This window comes from Diadema antillarum, unplaced genomic scaffold (assembly GCF_040938485.1).
Source record: "Diadema antillarum isolate AM-2024a unplaced genomic scaffold, OU_Dant_1.0 scf00000139, whole genome shotgun sequence".
Taxonomy (NCBI): Eukaryota; Metazoa; Echinodermata; class Echinoidea; order Diadematoida; family Diadematidae; genus Diadema; species Diadema antillarum.
In genome coordinates this window covers 1,484,018-1,506,303 of record NW_027271028.1, presented here as the reverse complement: position 1 = coordinate 1,506,303, position 22,286 = coordinate 1,484,018, and the positions used below count along the sequence as shown (strand labels likewise).

Sequence of the window (22,286 nt, the reverse complement as noted above, 5' to 3'; positions counted from 1 at the left end):
ATTCATCTTTGCTCTTTGGAAACCCCCCCCCCCCCCTCCTTTATTTTGTTTTTTTATGTTGTAATGTTGGCATGGCAATTTTTTTTTTTTAATCTATCTATATTTATTATTGATTTCAACTATTGGCATACGAACATAAATCATTTCTAATTATGTTATACAAAATAATTGATTGTGTGTATTCTTCTCCGTGCCAGACAAACCACTACTGGCACCATGGTTCAGCCGGTGCCTGATCACATGAACTTCCCTGCTGAGGAGGAAAAGATTATCCAACTGTGGAAGGAGCTGGATGCCTTCCAGTCTTGCCTCAGACAATCCAAGGGCAAACCTAGGTGAGCTGTGTATACATCCTACTCATTCACACATTCTGGCAAACTATGTATTTTCTAGTGTTACTGATAGAGTAGAGAAAGAAAAAAAAATCTCTTTCAATTGAGCACCTTGCTGTTCATATTATGTTGATTTCGGTTGTTACAGAATTTTCAAAAGCCTCTTAATTGCTAGTTTTATAACTGATTTGCAAATAGAGAAGTTTGAAGTTCCTGTTTCAATCTCAAAGTAGCTTGTTGATTTTTGCAGACTTCATAACTTTAATAGGTTCCATCCAATCTGTTTCCAATGAGAGATGTGTGTACCTTGTACCAGGGTATAAGCCAGTTCGCAGTTCCAGTTTGCGCATGAGCAGAAAAGGGTCATTCGTACCAACAGGCATGTTGGTTTTTAAATTCACTGGGATAAGCATCTGTGATGTAATGATTATTCATGTAATCCTTATAAATGCTGCTTGCTAACATATCCACCTGACAGCAAAAGTGGTATTTGGCAATAACAATAGAAAGAGATTGTTAATACATTCAATGCAAAATAATGAAATGGGTGCTTTCCCAAGTGTTAACTGACAGATCATTCTGGTCATCTGGTCTACGCAAGTTAATAATTCTTTGTTTGAACAGGATTGATGAATCCCATAAGTTGTTGTGCAAAGCTTATGCTATGCATTATGTCGCTCTGGAAACGAGTGAAGTGACCCTAACTGGCTGAGAAAAAGAAAGGTTATTCGTACCAATGTGCCCATGAGCTAACTCCGAACTGGCTTATTAAGAGGTGTCAATTAAACAAGGAGGTTATGAGTAGGTTCTGGAATGCTTACTTACCATATGCCAATATAAATGTATGCTCTGTGAGAGTGCAAAACAACGCAAGGCACTAGGCTTACTCCTCATAGTAGACAGTGCTCCTTGCTAGCATACGAGCAGCCAAGGCGCAGCCAGATCAGGACGTGCGGACTCGCATAGAAGTTCAAGTATGCCCTTTAACGTGAGCATGCAGAGCATGTGTGTAGAGCGAGGTCTGCCATCACTAGTAGGTCATACCAACCCTTCTTATGATTGCAGATATTTTGTGTAGTTTGCCCTCTATAGGCAGTGAGATTATAAACTCTTTGCAATTACTGTATATGCCGAATATTTCGCGAGGTTTTTATTCGCGAATTTCACGAGTCAGGTACTATTTGCGAAATTAAAGACACGCAAAAATATTGACTCTGATCCTGATGTGGATGTGAGGTACGCATGTACATTTCTCCGTTCAGTACAGAACTCCACGATTGCAAATTAAACACTCGCAAAATCGTTGGGAATTCCAGATTTGCAAAAATTTAGACTCGCGAAATATCTGCCGTATACAGTAACTATCATGGCAAGACAATAATTTCCTCAGCACAGTTACCCAGGACTCAATGAGTTCAAGACAGTGCAGTTTGCATTTCACCTAATACCTCACACTCCCATAAGCACAACGAGCCATTGTCATATCGTATTCCCAACCTCCCAGGTATGCCTTCTACGACGGGCCTCCGTTTGCTACGGGTCTTCCTCACTACGGCCACATCTTGGCTGGCACCATCAAGGACATTGTGACGCGGTATGCCCACCAGAGCGGCTTCCACGTCGAGAGGCGGTTCGGCTGGGACACACACGGCCTGCCAGTGGTAAGTTTTTCTACTTGTTTGTTTGTTTGTTGGTTTGATTGATTGATTGAATGATTGATTGATTGATTGATTGATTGATTGATTGATTGATTGATTGATTGATTGATTGATTGATTGATTGATTGATTGATCGATCGATCGATCGATCGATCGATGGATGGATGGATGGATAGATGGATGGATTGATTGATTGATTTTTTTTTCTCTTTATGTGGCTGAAGTCAAAAAGCCCAGTTATTTTTGTTGCTGTCTTTATTTTGATTGCCATAATCAGGTCCCCTGGGTCATCTTTAGAAAATCCAAAGCAGAAGCCAGGTAGAGGCCAACCACTGGTTGGCCTCTGACATTCAAACATTCAAAATGAGTACAGATGTTTCTTCTTCTATTTGTGTATATGTGCATGTGTGTGTATGTTTGTGTGTGTGTAAGTGGGTTTTTTTGTATGTGTGTGTGCTGTAGTTTTCTGTGTAGTTGCATCAGAGAAATAGTCACATCCACAAGCATTCCATTTCTCTCCTATACATTTTGGATGATTAAAGAGCACATTTTGAAGGCAGAAGTTATCAAACACGCACTGAAGTACATGTATAGTCTGAGTCTACAGTAATTGGGGGCTAACTGGGTTTCAACAGGAAATCGAGAACTACTGGGTTGTGTTATGGGTGTGAATAGGTTGGTACGAGTGACTCACACACATAAGTGTCTGTAGTCCAGATTCTGGACGTTTTTTTATCATTACGCACCCACGCGCGCTCCACAGCTTATCGCGCTGTCCCCTGTAACCGCTCGATATCGATGAGGGCGCCAACAAACCTGTCCGAAAAAAACGTCCAGAATGGTTTGACAGTGCGTAGGGTCAAAAGTTCATAGGTATGCTGACGTAAATCATTGCGTAGGCATGAAAACTAAGGGATCGATCACAGAAAAGAGTTCTGTGGGATCGATCGATCTGCAGCCAACTGTGTGCATTGCACCGTGAATACAGTGCGATCTGCAACAATTACTAATTATGTGCACAGAGATGCCTGCATTTTTGCACAACACACATTATCACAATCAACGAGCCAACTCTTTGATCACAATGCAATGCGATACATGTACTCAGTACTTCACTGATCCGTACCATGCATTCTCGCACAGCTGATTCGTGCAACGTTTTTGACTGGCTGAAAGTTATGGTTGCAGTCATGTGATCTAGGACCTACTTTCGGATGGTGTTTTGGACTTTGTTGTGCCCAGATTCGATGATGACTTGAATATTGCTCACCGATGTACATGATTTGTGATGTGCCACTTCTAACGTCCAAACACTACATAAAACTGCAAAGAACTCTGTGAAGGTCGTGAGATGTGGACCTCAAGAAAAGTTGGAAGATTTGTTTGGCGATGTTATTGTTGGTAAAGGGGATCAATATATATATGTATATATATATTTATATTTTTTTGGGGGGGGGTTCATTAAAGGAAATAATTTTGTCATCAATTATTCTTCATTAATAATATTGTATGATGAAATATTCAGAAATTAAAGAAATTCTTTAATTGACATAGGCACTTGTATGCACCTGTTTTCACTATTATCTGGCCCACTATATAACAATGTAATTTTCATTTGGAATGTAAGCTCGGGGCAGTGAGATGTGGGTTCTATGAACCGGTACTTAGCTATGGTATACAAGATATCAAGCATATTCAGGGGTGGTGGAGGTGAAAGGGATGCATTACACAACTTGTAGTGCAAAGTTTTGAAGTACATGTAAGGAACCAGAAAGTGCCTTTTTTGTTTGTTCTTTTCCCCAAATGTTAGTAGAGAGCAGTCTAAATTTAAAGAATTGTGCTAAGTTTGTAAAACTTTTATCATTTTATTACAACTTCAAGTAGGGCCTACTGGGCAGTTAGACCGAAACTATTCGCTTTGATAATTTCTGTAAGAGAGACAATCAGACCAATATCCCTGTTGCAAGAATACCCCGTCACTCAGTCTTTTGTTTGTAAGTCTTCATGATAATAAAGCTAAATTTAGTAAACCAAGATGAAGATGCTTAAGGGCATTTTTGCTACAGAGATATTGGTCCATTTGTCTCTGGCATTACAGAAGTGAACAGCTTTTGTTGAACTGCCCTTCTGCATATGCATATATATATATATATAATATATATATATACATATATTCAACACTTGAGAAAGGGCGGCGAGACGCTCGAAAATTTGTGTGAAGAAATAAACCGTTGGTGAATACAGCATGAACTTTGTTGCAGCTTTGTTACTTATATATATATATATATATATATATATATATATATATATATATATATATATATTTGTATACATCCAATTATATCTTCCTTTTTTTTGCAAACAATATACCTGTATTTGCTCAAAATAGTAGCTCCATGTATATATACATTATTAAATAAGTAGGCCTATTCATATCAAAAGACAGTATGACGGAGCAACTTGTTTGTTTCTAATTCACAAACATTTAAGGGGGATATCAGCGTGAAATTATGCTTGGGAAATGTGTGGGCCACGCACACAACATACACAAACGCATACACGCATGTGCGCGCACACGCACCAAACATACACAAACACATGCATACACACACACACACTCACATGTTAGCAATTTGATTAAACCCCCTATTACAATTCACATCCAAATTAAAACATTGTACATATACTAGTACTTTGTACATACAGCTGTACAATGAAGTAGACTTTACTTTTTTTTCCACGTTTATGGCGGCTGATTATTGGTAAATAAGTTTAGATTTTTTTTTTCAGTGTTGAGGTGTGGTCAGGAAATACATCAATTTATCACTGTTGTACTTTGAAATGTACAATGTACGGTGTACATGTACATTGTACATGTGTAATATATGTTCTGTTAAATACACTGTGTAGTATTCATCATTTCATGTCCAGTAAGAGCAGACAGCAAAGTGAAAACAAATGGACTACGAGTTGTGTAATATGAACATATGTATAATTTGTACATTTTTTAATCACATTACTTCTTAAGCCTTCATTATAAAAATTTGGCCATGATGGTAAAACTGTTAATGTTGTACCAACTACCAAGGAAGTTTCAAAGCTAGCATCCCACTCCCAACTGCCAATAATGAGTTTAAAAAGTTGTCACTCTGGGAAGGACGTTCAAAATAATTCCTTAGGTGTATAAGTGCCTTAAAGTTGGATATTCTGTGCCACCAAGTACTCATAAGGAACTGAAATTAAATGTTCTATAGTTCATAAAATATCAGGCATATTTCAGTTGTTTCTCCATGCTCTTGAAATTCCTTCATTACACACTTTCATTTGTACATGTACAATTTGTGTACATGTGTACAAGTACTGTAATATACAATACATTTACTGTATATTCATGATAGTTCATGATCACTGTTCAACAACAGTGCATTATTTCAAACAAAATACATTGTAAACTGTTTGACTCTGAATTTTGATGTCAGAGAAATAATTTGACATGTCACATTTCAGTCTGATTACCATGTGTAGTAGACTCTCATTACACATCAAAAACACAGAATTAACACAAACTGGTTAAAGGTTATGACAAAGAAATCTTCCTGGTCCCACTGTAGGTTTTTTTTTAATTTGTTGTGTTTTACAACAATTCTTGGTAAAAAAAAAATTGCTTCGAATTTCAAAAAAGAAAATAAATTCATTGCTACACAGTTCAAACTACAGGTACAAATGTTCATGTGCATTAACAGAACTAGTTTTATTTTTATCAAAATGGGCCAAAGAACATACTGTACTTCTCATGAATGATTTTGTATGTAAAGAAAGTATATGTAAACAAGTTCTTGGCAGTTGTACAACTCAAAAACATACTCTACACATGTGTACATTTGTATACGTATGCATACAAAAAGTGTAGATGAACATGCGATGTACAATTACATATGCAGACAAACGGCATAATAGTTCAATTTTCAAACATCCACCCAAACACCCAAAACACACAGCCCATCCCCACTTGGCATGGTCTGTATGTACATGTACATGTAATCCACTACATCACAGAAACACAACCTTGCACTAAAATATTTCAACTTTTCCATAATCTTATCACTTGTAATTACGATATGTATTCATCAACATGTCCAATGAAATGAAAATATTAATGAAAAGTACAGTATGAAAAGTAGGTGTGTACAAATGTACATTGTATTTGCTTCTATGAATAAGAGCAAGGTACAGTAATTGTAGTGATAAAAAGAAAATTATTGTACATGTAGCATGGAACTGCAAAAATTTAGGTACACCAGAAACCAATGTACCAACCACTCACCATTACAAACCTTAAGGAGGAAAAACACCCACAGTGGATTCTTGTTTTAAAACAATCATAATAATATGAATTCTCTAAAAAACAATTTTCAAAGCCCAAAGGTACAAGCTACATGTACACGTGTATACGTAACATTTTTCAGTTGAAAAAAAAATCTGAGCTACGATGTACAGCTGTACAGCTGTACATGTACATTTTTCTTCATGTGACCGGTATATCTGATAAGGCCTGAAAATTGATTATGAGTGCTTTTAAAAAGTGGATATAATCGTCTAGATCACTTGGGCATCCACACAAAACCGTACTGTGTACGCTGCTTACGTCAACACCCAGGCCAGACGCAATGGTAGCTATCAGAACTCTGATTTCACCATCTGTTGCCAACATGCAGTCAACAATATCCTTTTGGATATCAGTTTCCGTATTCCAGTGGTACATATAAACTTATTAACATACCTGTGGCAACCTTCTGGAAGCAGTGCCATAAAGGTCGCGTGCACATTACTGCACATTTTTCTTATCATCCTTTCACAACATGCACCATGGGTCTTCAAGTCATCTGCCAGCCACTTGAGCATTGTATCTAAATCTCTTGCAGCAGACTTGACAACATGTTTCATATTTTGCTTGTCCGGCAACTGATTTACCCACACATAATTGCGAAGACCAAAGTTTTCGATGATACCGCTACGCACATCTCTGGTTGCAGTGGCAGTCAGGGCAACAGCGGGACTGACTGACGACTTGAGTTTCGATCGTAATTCACCCAATTTTCCATACGCTGCCCAAAATGCTTTGGTGTCTCCAGATACGGTCCCCCTATTTGAAAAATAAGAAAAAAAAACAGTAAGATTAAAAAAAAAAAAAAAAACTTTTTCTTCATTGCACATAAGTGATTTTAATAATGCCTGTAGTCTCTACTATGCATATCGCATATCCATAAGACTGCATAATTTTATTCTATAGATGAACAAGTATGAGGACATTTGCATACTGAAGCATGCTCCTATTTGAGTTTTTTCTCAATGTACATGCACATGAAGAATTAGTCTGTGGGCCACAGCGTGTGTCTCGATCGCTCCTCTGTGTAGAGGAGCAAAGCCGACGAGACACCGGCTGTGGCTCACAGACTATAACAGCTATGAAAAGGCAGTAGGCATATGTGTAATTGCATTTGTATGAAAGAAAGTTACAGTAGTTACTGTACTGTACAAAACAATTAAACCAGTGCAGTTACGGTATTAACACTTTATCACAATTACACAGGATTTAACTCAGTACACCTAGTGGGAACACTCACAAGAGTAGTACTGTAGTAGAAGCCTGACATGTGTTTACCCTACCCGGCCCAGGAGAGAGGCCAGACATAACTACATTTAATAGTTTTACAATCATTTTTTGTTGTTCAACTAGGGGCCTCCAGTTACAGTTTGTAATTCAAGACAAGAGACACATAATGAAAGTTGCCTTGACGAATCATTTTTAGAAACTGGATGGATCTAAATTGATTAGCTTACCGCTAGGCCGCTTGAGTCTTTGACTTTTTCACCAAGCCAAGCAAGATCCATACTAGCCCTGCTCATACTGTCATTCTGGTCCGAAATTAAAGACTTCAAAGGCATGACAACAAGAGCCACAGCTTTCGGAGAGTCTGGTCCATCATGTAGGTCTAGTTTGCGAAGAATATCAACGCATAACGGTGCAGCTTGGAAGTTGGAACACCACACTATTGCCGAAACCAGTCGGCAGGGAGATAAACAAAATCAAATCATGACCACGCATGGAGAAACGAGTACGTATAGTAGGATAGGGACTTCTGAGTTCTGGTTCTGAATTCTGCTGCTGCTCCCCGAAACCGTCAACGAATCCAAGCTTCTCAGTAGCACATTGCATTGAATGCTCTTCTCATTATCACTGTCAGAAAAGCGACGCGGAGACGCTGATGTTGACATCCATTGATCATGTAAACAAGATTTGTAGGAAATACTTGAAATGCTGCACAGATTTTGGTCGGAAACGCAAGGCTTGGAATCAATACGAAAAGCACATCGCACAAGCTGTATGCTGAACACGCGATCCGGGGGATCCCCGACCGAGAAGTAAAAGCCACCTCGAAATTGACATGTACGATATGTCACGATGCCTTAAATGGGCGGATATCTTTTCTATACGTATTCATCAATTCTTAATTTGCAATTTCTAAATTATTATTTTTTTTTGTCGAAAAATAGATTTAAAATATTGATAATTGTGATATTTATAATTTAATTTATAACAGTTATGGAAACGAGTAGAAGTTAGTCTTAATTTTACGCATGGTTTATGTACGTTCTAATTTCATTCTCCTCTTATGATCTCTAAGATATACTATTTGAGCAATTTTTAATAAAGAGAAAAATAATTTTGAAATGCCATTAATATATGTTGAGATTAATACAAATATTGGCGTAAAACACGTATGTTATATTGCTAAATGCAATGTACCTCTTTGCAATAAGACTACGAGATTAGAGATCGATCGACTCTTTTCGATCCCGCAAATTGCCTGCTGGACGCGATCTCATCGACCAATCAGGATGCTCGAAATGAATGAGTGGGTGGGGGTGGGGCCAATTTTTTCCGAAATATTTCGGGGAGACTTGGCAAACCAGACTGGACTGTTTTGGAGGTCGAGATGCGTGCATGCGTGGCAAATAATACACGAGCGTACGGTGGGGCATACGCGTGCTGTAGCGGTGTGTGCGCGCGGTAAATGATCACACAAAACAGTCCAGGCAGTGGACTAAAGTGTCTGTTGTAGATTGATGGGATAAGCAATCCCCCCAGCTGTGCTGGCAGGCAGAATTCATGCAAACACGGCAATTCAATACAATTCCAGTCTCGTATGCCTATGTCTAGTAATGTGCAAGGATGCTTGACTTTTTTTAGCTGCATGCTTCAAAGGACTGTCTATTCTATTCAGTCTGATACGCTGCAGGAGGTCCATTCAAATAGGTGTGTGTACTTAACTCTAAGGCCATTCAAGCAGACAGTCCCATGTGTATTGAAATGAAAAGCCCAATGCATCAATAAGATAAGCCATTCCAGTAGTCCCATGCACTCATTCTCCTGTCCGCTTCTCTCACCATATCAGGAGTATGAGATTGACAAGAAGCTGGGCATCACTGGCCCAGAGGATGTCCAGAAGATGGGCATCGAGGCGTACAACAACGAGTGCCGCAAGATCATCTCCAGATACGCTGGCGAATGGGAGGTGAGCTCTTTTTCAACGCTATGAGCACTGCCCATATCATGTCGGAATCTTCATGAGTCAATCTCGCTGTATGAACAACATCCTGCATTAGTCATGATTTACATGCTATAAACCAGTTTATATTTATCATGCAAGAGAGAAACTTGACATACCACAAGATCCACCTTACACACTGGCAAAAGCGGACTTCTTGTTGTGCTTCACAGCTTTTAGAACAAAGACTATGTTGCCCCCCAAATTTGCCATTTCTGATAAGAGGGTAAGATAAAGTGCAAATCAACTCCAAACACTAAGTTTAGCTTCAGCAGCTATATGGTGTTGTGGTAATGATGTGGCACAGGGGTGTGTACAGGAGGTCTAATTTCCCCAAAGATTTCACTTTTGTTTGCAAAAAGAGAAGGTGAAAGTAAAGCAAAAAATGATAATATACAAAAAGCTACTGTATACACCATATATTTAGCTACCCTAACTTTTCGTGAATTGGGACATTTCAACAATTTCGCGAGAGGTTAAATTCACAATTGTGGAGTACAGTACTGACCGGAGAAGTGGATGCATGCACGCCACATTCATGTCAGGATCAGAATTGATATCTTAGTGAGTTTTTGAATTGGCGAGTAGCACCGACTCAGGAAATTTGCAAAAATAAAAACCATGCAAAATATTCGGTGTTTACAGTATCAGAATGATTTATGTATAAAGGAGGGGAGATATATTTTTCCAAATTCTCACATTCAGTGCACACACAAACATGAATACACACATACACACACTGAAAGCATTTACAATTTCTCCCTCTATCTCTGTATGTGGCCGTCTTATCAAGCCCCACAAAAAGTTTGTTTGCATCATACATTCTTCTTATGACATATTGACAATTACAGTCAATGTGATATGCATTGCAAATGGAATGACAAGTGACATCAGCTTGCGAAGTGAGGTGGAACATCACCCATGACCCTTCACCCCAAACTCCAATAAATCTAATATGATCCCTTGTCTCTGATGCTGGCAGGACATCATCACTCGCCTGGGCCGATGGATCGATTTCAAGAAGGACTACAAGACAATGTACCCGTGGTTCATGGAGAGCGTGTGGTGGGTTTTCAAGCAACTCTACGACAAGGGGCTGGTCTACAGGGGATTCAAGGTAATACACTACACTCCTTTCCTGCCTTTAGATCCATTGGATTGTTAGATAAATCTCTTCTTCTCTGTAATTGCAGTATAAAGTCTGATTGTTCATTTTCCAGTTTATGGGTCATTTTGGCTGAGAAATGCTGCCTTTTCTCTCCAAACGAAAACAGAATTTGAAAGAGTGCTCAATGAAAATGTGATGCATTTCCTTCACAGTCTTGTGTAATGCATCAATTGGCATGGACACTTCCATCGTTATAGTATCAGATAACATGTTGATATGTGCAGTGATAAATCTCCAACAACCTCTTGTCATGTACATTACCTTGTTCTCATCTTCAACTTGTTTTATGACTGTGACACTCCAATCCATGCCCAATGTTTGAGTATTAGGGCTGTGAGAATGGCTTTATATCTGTATGTTTGGGACTTATGCTTGAAATGCCACATGTTTAACAAATTGTGACTTGTAAGACAATTTTGCAAAGTGACTAAATTGGTGATCATGAACCACAGTGATGCAATGAGAAATCAGGGTTCTCTTTTTTAGGAGAATGTCAATGATTTCTCACCTTTGAAACAGTGCTTCAGTATACAGTGCATTTGTGTTACATGAGGCAGTTTTTCTATTTTTGCAAGTTCATTTCATTGATATCAGTCAACTTTCAAATAAAGTCAAGAAAATGAAAAAACAAAACAAAACAAAACAATGAGAGCACTGAGATATACTATCTATGCATTTTATTTATAACCATTAACTCTTGATATTTTTCCCCCCTCACAAGGTGATGCCCTATTCCACAGCGTGCAACACCCCACTCTCAAACTTTGAGTCTGGTCAGAACTACAAGGATGTGGTTGATCCTGCAGGTAGGTTGGACTGGGAGAAGACATCCCAGGATGTTTCCTAGCAACAGAGGATGGCATCTTAACCGACTCATTCAGGGACACTTGCATAATAGGGGATGATGAATTTGTCGTAAAGAAGAGGATATTCAGAAAATCACAAACTGACAATTTGGTCCAGTCATGCTTCCATAAATTGCCCGCCACCTCAGGTTCATGGATCATGCACTGCATAGTTTTATAACATGACATTGATTTATAATGACATTGATTTATAACTGTAGGACATAGGCATGTCATGTTACATTAGATTAAGTGTGAATCTCTTCCTGCTGTGGTGTACAACTGCACTGATTTGTTTAAATCTTTGTCATCATTTCTGATTCATAATTTGGTAGTGATATGAACTATTTTGTAAAAGTGAACACAAAGTATTGAGGATGTCGTATCGAAAAATAGATGGACTTGACAAGGGAATTTACTGCAGTCCAGTGTGATTTATTTTGAGATATGTCTCAATAGATTGATTAGCATTTTCATAAAGCGTGAACTGAGATACTATAAAAGTGGAAATTTTCGCGGTGTTGACATTTTTGCACATTTCGCGCAATTAGAAAATAGCGCTAAAATAAAAGCATGCGAATATTTTTGCTTGCCATATGTTCCTGTAGTTGATATCTTGATACTGCGGTATTAAAAACACGCGAAACCCTTCTTACTCGGCCAAGCGCGAAAAATTAGTCGCGCAAAAATATCCGCTTTTACAGTATGTCCCAACAGAGTAATAAGTACTTCATTCATACATTTTGTACTGAGATATACTCGAGTAGATTAATAAACATTTATAAATTTGAATCAGTTTTTACAAAGACTTAAAAATATTCCCATCATCTTCTTTGTCTTTCCTTTCCCATATTAGTCATCATCAACTTCCCCCTGGATGATGAACCAAACGTGAGTATGATCGCCTGGACGACCACTCCGTGGACGCTGCCCAGCAACCTGGCGCTGTGCGTCAACCCGGACATGGACTACGTCAAGATCGAGCACAAGAAGGACGGGAAGGTGTACATCATGCTAGAGGCCAGGCTGGGGGCGCTGTTCAAGAAGAATGAAGAGTACAAGGTCCTGGCCAAGTGAGTTTTGTGAAACCTGGTGCAAGAATATAAACCACTCAGCACATTTTTGGGATGCCATCAAACTTTCAATCATGGCATTTTAATATCTTTCCTATCATGTCAAACTGTTTTCTCACTGTGACTCTGTCAAGATGTAATGTAGACCTATTGCAGGGTGCTGCATATTTCTTCTTTTTTTTTAAAGCTTATTCACATATGTGTTGGAAAGTTGCTGAAATGAAATTAAAGTGTGTTGCATTACTAAACAGTCATTATCTTTGTGTTTCTGTAGGGTTGGCTTAATGGTTTTTTAGCCGGAAATGATGAAAACAGATGGCTTCAAAACTTTTTGCTTGCTCAATGAGGGCAAGAATTTTTTCTCATTGTTCCAAAACACTTGCCCGACTTCAATTATCACTTACCCCAGGCAAGCGCTTATGTAGCACCTTGCTATTTGGAGAATAATGCTATATTGTGGAGGCATACCAGCCTCCATTGCGACAGTTTCATTAGTTATAATCCATAGAAGGGGTCATAACATCTGAGATAACAAGTCATCATCTGCAAGGATGGGTGTGGTAGTTGTTGTTGTTTTTTGTTTGTTTCTTTTACCCGAGAGACTGTAACTAATAGGGAAGGGTTTAGTTTGGATCAAAATGCGTGTTGTTGTTTTTTTGTTGGTGTTTTTTTTTTTTTTTTTTTTTTTTTTTTTAGCCACACTTTTATTTGGTAGATTGATATGTCTCCTGATGAATGTAAACTTGTTTTGGCTAGCACTTGGCCATCTCTTGTACTACACAATAAAATTCTTCTACATATATGTGTGTATGTGTGTGTGCTGCACTGTAATAAAGTCTAAATTATTTGTCTTGGTTTTTCTCAACAGATTCAAAGGTGCAACACTGAAAGGGAAGAAGTATAAGCCACTCTTCCCATACTTTGCAAAGGTGAGTCAATAAAGAGAGAAAAAGAAAACAACAATATGAGCCTCAGCTATGGTATCAAAACAAAAGAAGGAAAGGTACATGCTAAGATGAAGATAGATTCATCAGGATAAAATGAAAAGAGTGTTTAAAAAGAAGGATAATAAAAAATCATGGCCATGAAGAATGTACCATCAATGCATAAAGTAATACCAGGTCAGTACACTGCTTAAGATGCAGAATTGGCTTGCACTTGTTGCATTTGTTTCAAGTCTTTTTTCCATCCAAATTATTTCTATGCTTATTTTATGTATTACTAATTAGTGCTTTTTTATCATTCATGAAGTATCAATCCTATACATTATTGATGTTTGTGTATCAGTTTGAGATACACAAATAGGCATTAATTATCTCACATCTGATGTTACACTAGAAGAAAATTTTGCTGGATGGAAATTGCAACTCTGTTTCAAACAGCTGACACCAAACCAATGACATGTTTGCACGTCACCTGTTGACATCGTGACAGTATGAGTTTCAATCATCCTGCTTTGATTCGGTTCCAACAGCTGAAAGAGACGGGTGCCTTCAAAGTGACGACTGACGGCTATGTGACGGACGACAGTGGTACCGGCGTCGTTCATCAGGCTGCCTTCTTTGGCCAGGTACGAATTAGAGCGTTTTAATATCTGAGTCTGACGAGAATTCAGGGCAAGGCTACGGGACAAGTGCTTTTGAACCAATATTTCAAGTTTGGATAGATTCCAGGGTCCTTCAGCACGTTGTTTTGATCATGTGTGTGTGTGTGTGTGTGTGTGTGTGTGTGTGTGTGTGTGTGTGTGTTGTAGTTGCTCAACAACTGTCATGAAGTCTCTCCTAGCTTTTACAGTATTTCATGATTTAGCGATGTGAATCACATCAACAGAACCAGTTCATCCTATTCAAGTTATTCACTTCATTGACTTGCAAGACTGATGAGTGAGACCTGAAATGTCATTGTATTTTGTAAAGATTTTGTGAATTGGACTATATTTTTTCAAGGAGAAATATAAAAGTTGTCGGAAAGAACCAGTGAAACACAAAGCTGATTCAGTCTCATAGCGCACTCATGAAATTGATGGCCTTTGCAAAGGAAACAAGTTAATTTTGAAGTCACAAAGTGAATTCTTTTCATCATGTCATTGACTTGTCTTATGCAATAGTTTGCTTTTTATGCCTCCGCCAAGAAGTGGTGCCAGAGGCATTATGTTTTCGGGTTGTCTGTCCGTCCGTATGTCCACTTTCGTTTACGCGATAACTTGAGTAATATTTGCTGGAATTTTACCAAACTTGGTCCAAGTATGAAGTATGATGGGGCAATTATTTCATTAGATTTTGGGTGAAATCGGCTAAAGGTCAAAGATCAAGGTCAACTCATGAAATTGTATCCGTCTACGCGATAACTCGAGACTGGATCGAGCAAATTTCACCAAACTTTGTTGGAGGATGATGTATGATGGGACAATTATTTGATTAGTTTTTCAGTGAAATCGGACGGAGGTCAAAGGTCAAAGATCAAGGTCAAATCCTAAAATTTATCTGTTTACGTGATAACTCAAAACTGGATGAAGCAGCTTTCACCAAACTTGGTCTAAGGATGATGTATGATGGGACAATTAGTTGAGTAGATTTTAGTGACATTGGCAAGAGGTCAAAGGTCAAAAGGTCAAGGTCAAATGCTACAAATGTTGCAATTTCCCCCATATCTATGCAATATCCGAAGGTATTTTCTTGAAACTTGGTGTGGACATGTACTACTGCGTAAAGATTCCCCAGAGAGAGTTTCATGTCATAAGGTCAAAGGTCAAAAGGTCAATGGTTAGGTGAAAATATTGCAATATCACTTTTCTCGCAATGGTTCAATGTATCTTCGTGGAACTTGGTACATACGCATGTACTGTCTGGCAGGGATTATCTAGGGAATTTAGGGGTCATGGGTCAATAGTCAGGGGTCAAAGGTCAAGGTCAACTCCTCAAAATTGTACTATTTCCCTCATATACTAGTATATGCAATGCTTGCATTATTAGTTTCAAAACTTACCTAATGGAGATTCTCCGGGAAATTTCCAGCCAGAAGGTCAAAGGTCAAAGGTTAAAGGTCAAAGGTTAAGGGTCAAAGGCCAGGTTTCAATGCTCCCCCCCCCAAAAAAAAAAAAAAAAAAAGAAAGAAAGAAAAATCTATTTTGTACCATCATCACACTCTTTCTTCACACCTTGGAAATTACTCAATGCATAAACTTCCCCAAAATTCCCCAAATATGTGTACCTGCACTCTTAGAAAATTATAGCAAACCCAGTTCAAGACATTTCTGATAAACCTGTCATTTCAATATTTTGCCAGTTATGTGAAACTGTCATGGATCACACATTGTGAAGACATTGTACTATACGCCCATTGGGAGAATCATGCATTATGGCGGAGGCATCAGTCGCCATAGCGACACTTCTAGTTATGTTCTGTGCAAGCTCTTTTTTTGTTTTTTGTTGATGACATCAGGAAAGGAATGGGAATGTTCTGATGACGAAATGCACTCTAGAAATCAGTGCATCATGGTTTCTCGCTTTTTAAAAGTTTTTACCTGTGCATTTCAATATTTCTCAACAAAAAAAACACACACACACAGGATGATTATCGGGTGTGCCTGGAGAATGGGGTCATCACCAAGGAGATGGTTGTGTGTCCAGTGGACGCAAGTGGACGTTTCACTAGTGAGGTCACAGACTTCGCTGGCCAGTATGTGAAGGTAAGTTTGCACATCAGATGTGAAAGCAATAGCTCCTTTTTTTTTTTCAGTTTAATGGTGTTACGTGTTGTGTATTTTCATAATGAACTACAGTATAAAACAGACCTTGTAAATTCGTTGGAAATGTATATTTAATGATGAATTACCACAGTTATCTATTGAAGAGCTGTCCATGAGATTGCAACTGGCATTAGCAATTGTCATTAGATTAATAAAGATAAAAATATTCAAACAAAGCTAACAAAGCACCAGTTAAGGACATTTAGGAGTTCACAGTATCAGCTGTCGGTGTCTTATTCAAAGGGTCCTGTGTCTTACGATCATCCAAGGATATTTACTGAAATCATTAATGCTACTCCTTTCTTTTCAAAAACCATCTCTTCCCCCTTTGCTCCTTCGCAGAGCTTAGACAAGAACATCAAGAAACTATAAGGAGGTGAAAGAAACAAAGTTTCTCAGGTAGATTGTAGCAAGCAAATCACCAGCTACCCATGACATGTAGAAGGAGTTTATAAGTATTGGCCATGACTTTGCATCCTGAGTCTCTGTTAGAAAGGGGTTCAAATGACCCCCCCCCCCCCCCCCCCTTCAAGGCTATCAATTAAATCACCACTACCAGCCATTGTCCTTTTCCAACCCTTCCTCCTGAAATGTTCTCTCTCCATAGGATGCGGACAAGAACATCATCAAGAAGCTGAAGAGTATGGGGCGGCTGGTAGACAGCAGCACCTGCAAGCACAGCTACCCCTTCTGCTGGCGCTCCGACACGCCCCTCATCTACAAGGCCGTGCCGAGCTGGTTCGTCCGGGTGGAGCCCATGGTTGAGCGCCTGCTGGCCAACAATCAGATGACCTACTGGTGAGTACACACCTCTCCACTCCATCTATCAACTACCCGTTTCATTGAAATAACCTGGATCCCCCATAAGTTTATTAAATAAATTGTATTTTCTTTGAGATATACTCTTCTTGCTAATCCTTTTGTAATGAAAAATCAGTGTCTTTCTATTCATGAATACTTATCAAGTAGATACAGCTCGTCAAATGATTTAGATTAAATGAATGGTCAGGTTAACAACCCAAAGGGGAGATATAATATTCATAAATTGTAAGAAAGTGTTTAGGTTTGGTTTTAGGCAGAGCGGGGTCCAAGTAGCTTTTATGAGTACAAATATATCTTTATTTTACACAGTTGTGTTTTCCATTTTGTTTCCTTTTTTTTCTTGATGCCATAAAATGTATAAGTGAGTGCTTTCTAGTGCCCTTTCCTGATTTCATACCCTTACCATTATTACTCTTCTTAAAGATTGTTTGTGATTCTGTACAAATGTCCTTCCTTGAATAAAGGGTTCCAGAGTTTGTGAAAGAGAAGCGCTTTGCCAACTGGCTGCGTGACGCTCACGACTGGGCGGTGTCCAGGAACCGCTACTGGGGCACCCCGATCCCCCTCTGGGTGAGTGAGGACCTCCAGGAGATTGTCTGCGTGGGCTCCATCCAGGAGCTGAAGGAGCTGTCGGGGACAGAGGTCACTGACCTCCACAGGGAGAGGTGAGGATCAACATCAAAAGACTGTTTCTGTAACATATTCAAATTCTATTAATGCTATGTTCCTGAACAATTGCCTTAACTCTTTATGTGCAAGGGTGTAAACCCCCCGTGTGCCACACTCTTCTGAGACTGCACCATAGGCATTCTTTGGAATACATTCTGATTTTCACCTCCATGTAACTGTTTATAGATTTTTGTTATGCTGGACATGCAATGAGCAATGTTGTAGAGAAAATTCCGAGCTTTGCTCTGACGTAAATTTATGACAAGTATATGGTTATTTTGCTTGCAAATGACCACTATAGCTGCATTATTGTCTAGGCATATACTTTTGCACACAAAACAGTGACACAAGCTTAGAATTTACCCGAAAATCTAATAGGGAACACCGCTTAATATTCAATCACCACACAATGCAAGATACCTGTGAGAGGAAGTGAATTGCGAGTAAAGCTTGTACTGTACTGTGGCATTTGGCAATTTATCGATCGATCTGGGCGGGTTTGTGCGTTTGAGCAAAATATGCAAACTTGGCACGCCATCGACTGAGTTGAATGTGCGAACATGGCATATAAAGAATTAAGAGGGGAAGCTTCCAAAAAAATAGTCATGTGGAATTTAGACAATTGAATTGGAGTAGGTATATGTGTACCTAAGGAATGACCAAACTTTCTCTGCCTCCCTTATTCATCCAGTGTTGACAAGCTGACCATCCCATCCAAGAGACCTGGCATGCCACCCCTCCGCAGAATCTCAGAGGTCTTTGACTGCTGGTTCGAGAGCGGAAGGTAAGAAAAAAAATTGTGAATGTTAACCATGATCACATCGATCGACTTGAAGGAAAAACACCACTCCGTGTTCAATTTAAATGAAATAGAAAAAGTGAAATCCAACGAACAGAACAATGATAGTGTTAACAAAAATAAGCCAAAAATGAGAAACTTAAAGCAAGTTTTGACGTTTCACCTTGTATATATGAGACAGGGATATTGGTCACAATCTGTAATGCAAATCAGACAAGTTGATGGCGTGTGCATCACAAGTCCTTTATTTGGTTATTCACAATTCTTCAGTGCATTTCCTTTTATGGAATAAAAGTCAGAGGAAGCAGTCATTCCTTTGCATTTTATTGTCCTTAAAGTTGAAAGGATTACAGCATTGGTGTTTCTCTGTAGAAGAGCAGCTATACTTACTTACTGCCTGGTATGCTTCTATTGGCATTTAGGGCAGCAATGAACATCCTCCACTTCTCGTGGTCCCAAGCGAGTCTCTGGATAGATCCTTGTGAATGATTTAGGGCCTTTAATTCTCCCTCCACTTTTCTTCTCCAGGTGGTCTTGGGACGTATTGGACCCATACCCCACCCTATTTTTTTATAGAAAAGCAGAGTGAGCATCAACTTTGGACATATTTATGTCCTTCTGTCTTTATTGTCACTTTAACCAGGGATCATGGAACTCGGTGAACATAACAGAGGTGGTACCAAAGTTGAGCAAAAGATTAAGAAAATAAACCACGCATGAGTGATTGTTCCAGACAATTGTGTGCAAGGACTTCCCCTTTTATTTTTGTTTATTCTCCCTTCTTTTTCACTGATTTAAATTTTGTTAGCATCCAATCAGGGATCATGATCAGATGAAAAGTAAAATTTCAGATAACACCAGATGAAATAAGATGCTCTTCTCTCCTCCCCACAGCATGCCATATGCCCAGGTGCACTACCCGTTTGAGAACAAGAAGGAGTTTGAGGACAGCTTTCCAGCCAACTTCATCGCTGAGGGCATCGACCAGACTAGGGGATGGTAAGACAAAGCTTCCTTTGCTCCATAGTGTAAGCATTGTGACGTGTTTCCTGTCATTTGTTTTCTTATTGGTAAGGTATACATGTAAGAATTAATTGTCACTGTTTACTAATCTAGGGGCCCCATGGTTGTGAAAGGCACACATGGGAGCCTTGTTAATATGAATCCCACAGACTATACAAATGTCAGGCTACATTGTTTCTTGAAGGTTGTTTGGGGGGGGGGGGGGGGAGTATTTGAAAGAAAACTGCTTTTAACATGAAATTCCATGGCAGCAGTGTGTACTCCAGTCAGGAGAAAAATTAGCATTGCAATGAATTTTGATCAGTGTTGGCTATCTTATTTTTGAAAGGTTTATGAACTACAGAGATTTACAAAGTTAAGAGTAATGCACTGTTACAGTAGAATGAATGTTGAAAAGCAGAAGGTCGTAGCTCCTCCCTGACTATTGCCACTTACTTATACCATCTAACCAATGAGTTTTATGTCTTTGGTCTGTGTCCTTTTTGCTGTCAGGTTCTACACCCTGATTGTGCTGTCCACGGCTCTCTTCGACAAGCCACCATTCCAGAATCTCATCGTCAACGGGCTGGTCCTGGCCTCGGATGGAACCAAGATGAGCAAGCGCAAGAAGAACTACCCGGATCCCATGAATGTTGTCCATGCCTATGGTGCGGATGCTCTCAGGTGAGGAAAGCCAGTGAAAGATTTTTCAAAGGAATGGTATAGTTTTGGATGAGGTAGGGATTCACATTTTAACATTTTTGCAAGATAATTAGAAACCACATATCGTCGCTGGGGCGACAAGACCTCGTATCTACAAAATGTCAAATGTTCAGGAGAGCCAAAAAACATGGCGGCCAAAGCACTGCAGCGAATGGGATAACCTTTCCTTTGAAATGCCGTGGTGGCTTCATTTTTGGAATAAGACATTTGGGATTTGGACAGGACATCACTTAACCCATTATCTGACCATTAATTCAAAAAAGTCAATTTCACCAAATTTGCAGATACAAGGTCTTGTCACCCCAGCGACGATATATAAAATATCAAAGAACATACAATTCTAAGAGGAATTAAAATCTTATTTGAGGAAAATCAGTTTTGGAATTGGTTGAGATATTAAAAATCAATGTAAAACAAGTAGGTCCTAGTAAAAGGGGGGGGGGGGGTGCCACATTTTTATTTGGACCATCTTTTATTTCATTTTATTTGGATCACCTGGAATGATTGATTTTTGGAGCCAAGCTTGTATTGTGGGTGGCACTTTGGACTTGAGGATTGTGCACTGCTTTTACAGGTTTACAGTTGGATGCCTGCCATTGCACTTTTATTCTTGAGCAAGCCCCTCACCTCTCAGGTGTAGAAAAAGCTTCCAGGGAGAAAGCTGATTGTTACTGTATCTGGATCTAGTGTTTTTTTGTCAAAAAAAAAAAAAAATAGCTGCAGGAAGCCACATAGGGAGTCAAGTTAGTGTATTGAAGGTATAACGTTGATTCCAGTACTACTAGGGTATTATTGTGCTGTGATCTACTACCAGCACCAAGACACAGTTCACAGCAAGTAAATAGTAACAATCTGTAATAGGTCTTCATGTTTGTAGAGTTTCACCTTGGCAGTCGACCCATGCACCAGTGACCAAACCTTGCTTCAGGCAGGCATTAAGATATCCCATCTGATTTGTTGCCGACAAATGGCAGGTTGTACCTGGTCAACTCCCCCGTGGTGAGGGCTGAGAGCCTTCGCTTCCAGGAGAACGGAGTGCGCGACGTGCTCAAGGACATCTTCCTGCCATGGTTCAACGCCTACCGCTTCCTCATGCAGAATGTGGACCGACTACAGAGGGTGAGGAGTGGCTTAGACAGGGACACCTTTCTCTAAGGGCTTTGAAGCAGTACCATTTGTTTGTGTACCATTTCTAAATTTTGCTTAGAGAGGACATTTACTCTAAAAGTTATATGTGCCCTTACCTTACACTTGAAATCAGTGGCATGGATCTACTTGAAGGGGAACGGGATAGTTAGTAGGAAATTGGACATTAAAGGTCATATCATCGCTGGGGCGACAAGACCTCGTATCTACAAAATGTCAAATGTTCAGGAGAGCCAAAAAACATGGCGGTCAAAGTATTGTGGCGAATAGGATAGCCTTTCCTTTGACATGCCGTGGTGGCTTCATTTTTGGAGTAAGACCGTTAGGATTTGGACAGGACGTCACTTAACCCATTATTTGACCATTAATTCAAAAAAGTCATTTTCACCAAAATTGCAGATACAAGCAGGGTTCCCACAGTCATGGAAAATCCTGGAAAATCCTGGAAAATTTGTGGTCATGGAAAGTCAGGGAAAAGTCAGGGAATTTGAAAAATTTGTGAAAAGTCATGGAATTGCATCTATCTCTTGGCTAAGGCAGCTTTCCAGTTTGTTGTGTCTCGCAGCGCTCATACTCTGTGATCATACTCTGCTATTGATTGGTGTTCATGATTTCCATTTTCCACAGTTTTGTGACATTCCAAATTCTACATAACTCCCAGGACATATACTAATGATAATAGATGTACATG

At 39.3% G+C, this 22,286-nt stretch overlaps 1 protein-coding gene across 1 annotated transcript in view; it reads left to right on the top strand.

Annotated features, from left to right (window-relative positions):
• Positions 1–216: 216 nt before the first annotated feature.
• Positions 217–22,286, top strand: part of LOC139721130 (isoleucine--tRNA ligase, cytoplasmic-like) — a 33,117-nt gene continuing 11,047 nt past the window's right edge. The window contains exons 1-15 of the mRNA XM_071632460.1: positions 217–335; positions 1,837–1,993; positions 9,448–9,567; positions 10,583–10,717; positions 11,490–11,574; positions 12,470–12,686; positions 13,555–13,615; positions 14,161–14,256; positions 16,255–16,374; positions 17,042–17,232; positions 17,721–17,921; positions 18,617–18,709; positions 19,619–19,723; positions 20,240–20,410; positions 21,424–21,568. Coding sequence (XP_071488561.1) covers positions 217–335; positions 1,837–1,993; positions 9,448–9,567; positions 10,583–10,717; positions 11,490–11,574; positions 12,470–12,686; positions 13,555–13,615; positions 14,161–14,256; positions 16,255–16,374; positions 17,042–17,232; positions 17,721–17,921; positions 18,617–18,709; positions 19,619–19,723; positions 20,240–20,410; positions 21,424–21,568 — 2,016 coding nt within the window. The remainder of the gene's footprint in view (positions 336–1,836; positions 1,994–9,447; positions 9,568–10,582; positions 10,718–11,489; positions 11,575–12,469; positions 12,687–13,554; positions 13,616–14,160; positions 14,257–16,254; positions 16,375–17,041; positions 17,233–17,720; positions 17,922–18,616; positions 18,710–19,618; positions 19,724–20,239; positions 20,411–21,423; positions 21,569–22,286) is intronic.